The following is a 9,887-nucleotide window of genomic DNA, read 5'->3' as shown; positions in this document are numbered from 1 at the left end:
GCTCTCAGTGTCTGAGGTACATACATATTAAATGACTGAGGCCACACTGACTGAAATGGGGGTATGGCTAAAGAGGCAGGCGTATGCAGCAGAAAGCTGCACTTTATTTCTTTCTTTATTAACATTTAACTAGGGAGAGTCATACAGCATATTTTTGAGACCAAAACCTATCAAATGAAGCTGTGTTTGACCCTTTAACGTTTTGCACACATAAATCAAGGTGATACTTCCTTCCACTTATATCAGGAGTACAGCCAGAATCTTGATATTATTGCACTTTGACGCCACATTAAAAAGTTTAATCAACAGAATGTCTCAAATTTTTGATCGTCATAAGACAGTTTGCAGGATTTTAGCAACATACATAAATATATATGGCAGTTACCGTAATATTAACGGAACAAAACACCCATGCGGGAAAAGTAAGTAATCATAATGTAAATTAAACACCAACGATAAAAAGAGCATTAAATATGGACAGTTTCAAAGACATTAGATATAAGATTTAATTCACTAAAAATTGAAATAAAAAACTTGAAACCTTGAAACACTAAAGACAGCAGCAAAAAACACTCTTATCTTATATTTCCAATAAAGCCATCACACCTCCAAATAATGCAACTCAGTTTCACTACAATTTCATATTTAGTGAATAAATCTCCAAACGATTTATAGGTTGTCATGTTGGGTTCTACAATAATTTGAATTCACAAACGCACACAATTTTTTTTTTTTATATTTTTTTAATAAGCATCGGTGCTAAAAAAAAAAAAAAAAAAAATACCTTACACAAAAAGATACCTAGGTACAGAATATTATTGAGGGTGACACATTGACATATTTACATTTTGAGTAGGTCAGATATACTGGCCCTACACAAAAATTATAATTCCTCTGAAAATTATCTACAAATGACATGCTTGTAGCATAAAGAATTACAAACTTATATTGTATATAATCCAGCTAAACAGCTTAAAAATAAATCCCATATAATAATGGAAGAAACGGTAAAAAATAGACTTTATCGTAAGCCTAAATAACACAGAAGATTTAAGAGAGTCTTGGAATCTGAGACCTGAAGACAACAGTCACAAATGAAACGCTGGTGATCATAGAACAAATTGTTCTTGATTGCTGGTGTATTCTTCCTGATTATATAATATAGTGGAGCTCAACACTTCCAAAACATTACAGACTGACATCTGATGTGATAAAAAAATAAATCTGATAAAAGACAGAATCTGTCAAATAAAAAAAAGGTTCTGAATTGTGTCCTTTACAATTTGTGGGATTTAGGTCTACCCAGGAAAATATTACTTTTTGTGGGTGTTAACTAAAATACCGTCCCTTTTTACCAGTATATGTTGTCTGCTCTGTGTTGTTGGTTTGGTTTATATCTGAAAGGGATATTGGCTTTAGATTAGCCCATGGGTCCTCAAGCATTGAAGGTCTGTAATACTTTTCCACATCATTAGACACTCTTTTCCCTCTGCCATGCGCTGTACCAAATGGTGTAGAAGTCCTGGGTGAACCCTTTGAAAAAAAATCATCAAAGTAAAGATATGTTCAATATTTGGCCTATAGTGTTCTACAGTAATTAATGCTAATAATGAAACCAATGTTACATGTTTATAACAGTTACAATTAAAATGGCCAACAATTTTTTAAAATTAAAAAAAAAAAAAAAAAAAAAAAAAAAGCCCCCACCATCACGACAAGCAGATTTTCACATTTACGCTACATATTTCATTATAAATAGGAAAGCGTTTGGAGCAACAGTATTTATGTCTGCAACCAACAAATCTTATGTATCAAGTGGTCATAATGCAGGTCATTGATAGTTCCACATCTTTGCTTCCAACCTAAAGAAAAGTTCAATCTGAATCTTAACTAAATTTAAATTATAAGATCAACACACATTTGAGAAAATACCACCATCCTAGAAGAAAGAAAAGACCTTCTACAAATTGTCATGAATTATTTGTGTTCCTCTCTGTATAAAGCAGAAAATTATTCATTTGGGCAGGTCTGCAAGTCATATGCTTTGGGAAGAGAATTGATACTTAAAGGGACACTCCAGTGCCAGGAAAACAATCTGTTTTCCTGGCACTGCAGGTTCCCTCTCCCTCCCACCCCCCATCCCAGGTTGCTGAAGGGGTTAAAACCCCTTCAGTGACTTACCTGTATGGTTCAGGGTCTGCCCACGCAACTCCCCCGCTGACGTCATCTTGCGGGGGAGACCTAATGCGCATGCACATTAGAACTCCCCATAGGAAAGCATTGAAAGATGCTTTCCTATGGGGATTTCAGCGACGCTGGAGGTCCTCACATAGCGTCTGTGCTATAAACCAGGAAGTGCCCCTCTAGCGGCTGTCTAGTAGACAGCCACTAGAGGAGGAGTTAACACTGCAATGTAAATATTGCAGTTTATGAAAACTGCAATATTTACAGTTGCAGGGTTAAGGGTAGTGGGAGTTGGCACCCAGACCACTCCAATGGGCAGAAGTGGTCTGGGTGCCTGGAGTGTCCCTTTAACTATTTTGTTTTTATCACAATCGCAGCCACAAAGGATGTCAAGCATTATCATTTCGCTATATAGGTCAGTAAGCAATGTTAAAGAAACACTCCATTGCCCAAATAAAAATAAATACAATCACTATTTAGTAGATAAATACCCAAATAAGCATGCATTTTTTATTAGGGGAATATAACAGAACAGCCTGCAAAAGCTATAGCTCTCTTGTCTGCCGCATTTATAAGCCCCCCTTCCTCCCCAGCACAGACTTTCTGTGGCTGCATGGTCACAGACTTTCCAATGCTCAATGAGAAGTCTTTGTAAGGCAGGAGCTCTGGTTAATTGCTGCCTTTTGAATTTAGCTCCACTAAGCTAAACAAAGCAGAAAATAAGACAGTTTGTCAGATTTACAGCCATGGTGGTGCAAAGAAGGTTAATTTATAAAATGTACCATTTTCTATAAAATGGAAAGAAAGAGATAGAGGAAAAAAAGGTTTTGTACACACAAAGCACTTCAGCAAGTAAAGTGTCCCTCTCACTTTCCGGGGATAGTGACTGTTCCACTGGTTGTGCCTGAGGGTGCCGGGTAAAGAAACTGAATAGAGGGTAGAGGGTGACAGGTGTTTTGACTGTGCCTTAAAAAAAATAAAAAAATAAGAAAAAGTAAAAGGAAAGGTGCTGCCAAACAGTCAAAAATTACAATTCCATTTGGGGATTCTTGTTTAAAGGGACATTATAGTAACAAATACCTTATTGTATTTGTTCTGATGAGTATAGTCAGTCCCTGCAGGCTTTTTGCAGTAAACACTTTTTTTAAGAGAAAATGCAGTGTTTACATTGCAGCCTAGAGAAATCTCCACTGGCCACTCCTCAGATGGCTACTAGAGGTGCTTCCTGGGGCAGTGCTGCACAGCGTGAAGCACTGACATTCACTGCCTCCAATGCAACGTTTTGCTGCACATGCGCAATAGCCTCCCAAAGTGAATTTTAAATGTATTGTCAAAATAGCCTAAATGTAAAAATTCAGCTATGCTTCCAGTTTGGCTACTTTGGCCATACATTTTTACATTTCTCTCTTTAGTGAATAACCAGGAAAGTGGGGTTAAATGCCTTTAAACTTGCATGTAATCCAGTGCTGTGACAATCTCCTCTCGGAAGCCACCGAGCCTCATCTGAGATCACTGCTGATGATCTCAATCCAATGCTTCTTTCTGAAGATGCTTCTCATAGAAGAAGCATTAACGTTTGACATCATTATGCTGTGTAAGAATCATGAAGACCTTCAGTTTTGGAAAATTCTTCATGGAGGGGGAGGATCACCTCTAGCAAATGTCACTAGAGGAGTGGTTTAGCCAAAATATAAAAATTGCTGTTTCCCTGAAACAATGTTTGACATTTTAAGAAAAAAAGGACAGTGTATACTTTGGTGCTTGCGTCATGCTTTTAAGTTCCTCTCTCATCCTATCAATCTTCAGCATAGCTTCTATCGTGAAGAAACTGCATACACTTGAGCATATTAAGGAGAATATTCAAGCAAAAAAAAAAATCTCCCCCCCAAAATAATAATCGAGCACTAGACCCTCAAACATCAGCTAATGTTATGAACAATGCAACCGAAAAAGCCTGACTAAGCAAAATGGAGCTCATCTAAAAGATGTAATCTTATTAACATTAATAAAAATTTTATGGACTCCTCAAAGTCTACTCTGAACTTTGGTCCACCCGATCTATGTAACTTTATTAGGTTAAAAAAAAAAAAAAATGTATAGAGGTTTAATGAATTTTGCTTGTTGTACGCTGCCATCAGCTGTCGCTCATTACAGTAGATGGGAACATGTATTTACTTCTGCAATGCTTACTGGGTCACTACAGCATCTAATTGCATACATGTGTATTAGAATAATAAAGGATGTTTTAGGCTGTTCCATTGAGCCTTGTATTGTATTTTGACGCACATAATGCAAAATCATGGCAATTTCAACAGCCAAAAGCTGAACACCAGAACATGGAATGTTAGGAGAAAGTGCACTAAGTATATGTCCTTGCCTCCTTTCCACTAGGGAACAACCATTCAAGCAGGTGTCACCAGAAGGACATTCTTTACTAAATAAACTAAAAACTCTGCCACTTTAACAGAGAGTAAAAAAAATCCAAAAAGAAATCCAATAGAAAAAAAAAAAATCAAGGCAACTATGCTGAAAATAAATCATACACAAAGCACCTTGTCTTAAATGTAACTGGAATACCACTTTAGTTCTTGGACAAGTAATTTTTCTAAAATTTCCAAACCCATTAATGTTTTTTTCCCAGCATGCGCAAGAGTACAGCAGAAAATTGGTTCCTTGAACGTGAAGCACCAGGAGTTGAAGAAAGAACATGGCAGGACTTATGAGGTAGATCAGGGGTGCCCAAAAGGTAGATCCATAGATAATTTAAAACTACAGCTTCCATGATGCTTTGTCAATGTAAATGCATTCTAAAGGCATGCAAAGCATCAAGGGAGTTACAGTACTACATCTTGGAATCTATCTTTTGGACACCCCTGAAGTAGAGCTGATGTCACCTTTGGAGGTCTTTGTGAAGACATCCATAGACCACTGAAAGTGGCAGAGCCCTATTAAATTATTCTTCCTAAACCCATTTGTTTAAGTTTTAAGCATCAAACATGAACGCAACATCTATATAGACTTGGAAAAGAGAAGAGAACAGAGTCTGTCCACACGTGTATGCATACATACACAGATATCAAAACAACAGTAGAAAAGAATAATAAACTTTATTAAATGAAAAACAAAAACTGAACTATGTACAAAGGGGGAAGGAGAGGGGGAGAGAGGGAGATATCCGATGCAAAAGCACCTGGGTAGTTAAAAATAGTTTCCTCAAATAAGGAAACCGCTGGCTAGGGTACTACAGTTATAGCAGGAACCACTGCAAAGAGAGGTAACAGACCACTAAAAATTAGCTCCTTGGTACAATAAGTACTAGCCGAGAGAAAGAGAGAATTGATAGACTGTATCTAAGCAAGGCGTTCACTAATGGTGCCCGGCTTGAAGTAACAACTTGAATCTCCTCGGTACAATGTAACTCTTGCCGAGTGAGACAAACGTGATAGTATGTATCTGAGCGGGGCGAGCACCTATAGCAGGGACCACAGCAATGAGAGGTATCAGCCCACTCAAAATAAGCTCCTCGGTACAATAAATTCTTGCCGAGAGAGAGAGAGAGAGTTAATAGGCTATATCAAAGCAAAGCATACACTAATGGTGCCTGGCTACAGGTACACCTTGAATCTCCTCGGTACACTGTAACTCTTGCCGAGTGAGATAAATAGTAGTGGCACAGGATCCTGTGCCACTACTATTTATCTCACTCGGCAAGAGTTACATTGTACCGAGGAGATTCAAGTTGTTACTTCAAGCCGGGCACCATTAGTGAACGCCTTGCTTAGATACAGTCTATCAATTCTCTCTTTCTCTCGGCTAGTACTTATTGTACCAAGGAGCTAATTTTTAGTGGTCTGTTACCTCTCTTTGCAGTGGTTCCTGCTATAACTGTAGTACCCTAGCCAGCGGTTTCCTTATTTGTGGAAACTATTTTTAACTACCCAGGTGCTTTTGCATCGGATATCTCCCTCTCTCCCCCTCTCCTTCCACCTTTGTACATAGTTCAGTTTTTGTTTTTCATTTAATAAAGTTTATTATTCTTTTCTACTGTAGTTTTGATATCTGTGTATGAATGCATACACGTGTGGACAGACTCTGTTCTCTTCTCTTTTCCTCATCACTTAGGGTTAACCCCTGTTCTGTCCTATAGGACCTACTTTTCTCTGGCCATTTTTCTCCTATACTTATCTATATAGACTTGGTCCAACACTGAAATCATGAGACTTTAGCCTGTTTCACAAGTTTTGTGTGAGACACTTCCTACATATCAAAGAAAGGTGCAAATTAAGACACTAGACCCTACATGAAGTCTCTCAGAAATACTATACAGCACTTTAAATATAAAGGATACGAAACAAAATTATATGACGAATCACTCAAAATGGAAGGAAGAATTAAGATATAGGTTTCAATGAGCACTTCCTATGAAAAATACTTCACTACTCTTTTCTACAACACACATCTAGTTTAAAAAAAAACTAACATCTTAGAACACTGATTAGACAAATACTGGAGGATTACTGTATAGGTTGCACCTATCTCTGCTCCTACTCTATCCGTGTTGTTTTTACCTGTTTCCATTTACCTGACCCTCCGCGATCTCATTACAAAGGTGGGTGTTATTCTATTGTCCCTCAGTCACGCAGGCATCTTTGCCCTGCTCAGGGACACTTCCCCAAGCAGAGCAAACTTCCAAGATGCCAACACATACACACTTTGTGACGTCATTCAAAAACTGCTTGGTGATGTACAGTGGCTTAATCTAATTCACTGCAACTACTATAGTGTAGTGTGAATCTGACCCCGAGTCTGGAGTATTGAAAAGAAAACAAGATGCAGATTACTAGAATAATTCAAACGGTTTTGTCATCTCTCGTTAATGTATAAGTAAATCAGTGATATGGACTGAGTTGGAAGTTAACAGAGTTACAGTGTTGGTCTGTGGAAAATCATCCATAGATCTCTTACTAGTATGTGCATGCACAAGGCTAAATGGGTAATGTGAGCTCCTGGCTTATGAGTCGCCAGGAGCTGAAGAAAGAATAGCACAGTGCCAACAAGGGAGAGCTTCAGGGACACTATAATCACCCAGACCACTTAAGCTCAATGAAGTGGTCTGGATGCAGTGTCCCAGGTCCCTTAACCCTGCAATGGTAATTACTGGAATTCATTTAAACTGCAATAATCACCTTTCACGGTTAGCTCCACCTGTAGGGGTGGTCTATCAGACTTCCAGGTCGTTAGCCTGACCCAGCACTGAGGGACATCGGCGCTGGGCTCAAGTGACAGAACAGGCTTTTCACCCCTTCTGCACAGGATGGTGGGGAACTATAGTGCCAGGAGAAGAAAAAAATTCCTGGCAGTACAGTTGTCCTTTAAGTTTCATCCCCAGATGCAGCACACTGAGTAGGAGTGCCATATACTATAGAGTCTGCAAAATACGCAAGAAACTCCAGAAGTGACAGAGCCACTTTAAGCCATATCACACACTTTTTGGGGGAAATTGTGCAGTAGCCACATCCACCCACACAGAATAATTAGATTGACCAACTGCAAAACCTATACTACACATTCACCATATTCTCTCCACGTGTGGGGGTGTAGGAGGGGGGTGTCTAAATGTGTTTTTTTTGTTTTTTTTAATGCTTACAAAGTTGTAAATGTGGATAATTATTAGTTGAATGTATCTGGTGATTCCATGATAACTGCCCAAAGTACCCCAAAATGGTGTACCACATTACATTAAAAAAAATAACAAAATAAATTATATACATACACACACACACACAATTTAAGGACCAATTTTCACATAATGTGTTATTTAATACAAGCCTAAATTAATGCTCCATTCCCGAGCCCGTTTAATAAACTAAACTGACAAAATAAATAAATATCCCTGATCTTCCCCGTTGTCGTGTTTGGTTTGCACTCCTATGATGTGACCCCCCCTCCCTTTGCATGGTGTGGCTGCGGAGCGCAGAGACACTGTTTTCCCTCCCTATTACCTGGTAGCTTGCCATCGGCTGCCTGGGAGAGGAGTAGCCTCTGCCATGATGATGCTGCTGCTGGTGGTGGTGGTGCTGGTGGTTCGTGTTTCCTGCTCCTCCTGGTGAATTGTAAGGGGACGAGTTATACCGAGGGCTTGGCCTCCGGGTGTCTCCCGGGGACTGGCCGCCATACCTCCCGCCGTGGTAGTTCTGCCCTCCCCCGGAGGCTGATCGCGGGGACTGACCCCCTCCTCCGCTGCCATAAGGCCTGTGCGGCCTCTGCCCGAAGGGCGGGGTGTGGGGGCTCCCGTAGCCCCAGTTTGGCAGCGGAGGAGGCAGCATCCCAGCGCCCGGATTGACCACATAGGGTGGCGGACTGCGAAAGGAGCCGGGGCTCCCTCCACCACCATGGAGCGGGCTGCTCGGGGAGCGGAAATGGGACCTGTGCATGGTTTGTGTTCACTACAACCTGCTCCCCGGAGCCAACGTCTCGGAATCCCGCGCTCACTAACCGACCAAGAGCGCCAGGCAGGCCACAGCTTCCCAAAACACACACTGCGTACCTAGCAGGGCAGCACTTCCGCCTGGTCCTACTGCGCTCTATCGCCCGTCAACTTCCGCTCTACCCTTCAGCGCGGCTCTGAGATAATGGTTCCGGCTGCTGCTTGTGCACACTGGTTTCATAGGGACTTCGAGTGCAGGATTGGCAGGGACATTAGTCTATTGATACACAAATGTGTGGGTTGTCAGTCAAACCAATTTAATTAAACAAAGTCTTAGTCAGCAAAGTGTGAAATGTTGCAAATTGAATTTAACTTCTTTCCTAAGGTGTGCATTCAAAGTGGATTTTACATTAGAAGATTTTAATACAGTGAAACTGAAAACATTGCACACATATAAATACAAAAAATAAAGCACACATAAATCAATGAGTTATTATTATTTGCTTGTTTATATCAGTACAAATTGTTGATCTACTTAAATAAAACTGGTTAGCAACTTTGATCACCAAATGTATATATTAAATAGTGTTGGGATTAAAGTTTTATATAAAGCTTAAAACTGTGAAATAAAGTCAAATCCTGTGTCTTCATTCTACATAGAATAGTCTACTTCTACTTTAAATTTATACTATGCAGCAATAAACCACTGGTTTCTCCATAAACACAGGAATTGTTAGTGTTGCCAATATTGATAAAAAAAAAAAGAAACATAAAAAGCCAGGAATCTCTCTCAGCAGTATAACATAATCCAAACATTCTGTAACCAATGTATTAGCAGACGCGTATTCTAGGGTGTTTATGGTCTGATTGAACAGCGTTCTATTGCCTGGCCCGCTCTTAGTGCTTGTGTTTTAGGAATATTGGCATTGCTAAGCATTTTTGTGTGTGCATGGGAGCCAGTGATACATTGCTACATACAATGGGTAATTCACTAAATTGAGAATTCAGGGTGAATTTCAAATTTAAGGCCAGAGTAACCAAACTGAAAGCCTAGCTAATTTAGCGAATTTACCTATTTCGACCTTAAATTTGAAATTCACTTTGTAATTTTACTTTAGTTATTAATCCTGACAGAGTTATTTACTAAATTGTAGAATTTTCAGAGGACCTTGCACACACATTTTTGGGGGAGTGCTCCCACTCACTGCTTTAAAACAGGAAAGGCCCAACCCAGACAAATACGGTGAAACAAAAAAGTAGGTTTGGGCACACCCAG

The 9,887-nt window shown here is 39.7% G+C and overlaps 1 protein-coding gene across 1 annotated transcript; it reads right to left on the bottom strand.

Moving 5' to 3' along the window:
- Positions 1–553: 553 nt before the first annotated feature.
- Positions 554–8,792, bottom strand: MPLKIP (M-phase specific PLK1 interacting protein). Its single transcript, XM_063452134.1, has 2 exons — positions 8,187–8,792; positions 554–1,533 (listed from the first exon to the last, which is right to left on the bottom strand). The coding sequence occupies exons 1-2, from the start codon at positions 8,616–8,618 to the stop codon at positions 1,330–1,332; spliced, it is 636 nt and encodes a 211-aa protein (XP_063308204.1). The 5' UTR covers positions 8,619–8,792; the 3' UTR covers positions 554–1,329.
- Between the last annotated feature and the right edge of the window lie 1,095 nt (positions 8,793–9,887).

The sequence above is a fragment of the Pelobates fuscus genome, chromosome 4, assembly GCF_036172605.1.
Source record: "Pelobates fuscus isolate aPelFus1 chromosome 4, aPelFus1.pri, whole genome shotgun sequence".
In the NCBI taxonomy this organism is placed as follows: Eukaryota; Metazoa; Chordata; class Amphibia; order Anura; family Pelobatidae; genus Pelobates; species Pelobates fuscus.
Note: the sequence above shows the minus strand (reverse complement) of the source record. Positions and strands in the feature narration are given on the sequence as shown.

Excerpts from the sequence above, each read along its gene's own strand:
- MPLKIP (XM_063452134.1), bottom strand. The coding sequence starts at position 8,618 with ATGCACAGGTCCCATTTCCGCTCCCCGAGCAGCCCGCTCCATGGTGGT. Across the intron at positions 1,534-8,186 it reads AGCCGATGGCAAGCTACCAG|GGTTCACCCAGGACTTCTAC; the intron begins GTAATAGGGAGG and ends TTTTTTTCAAAG.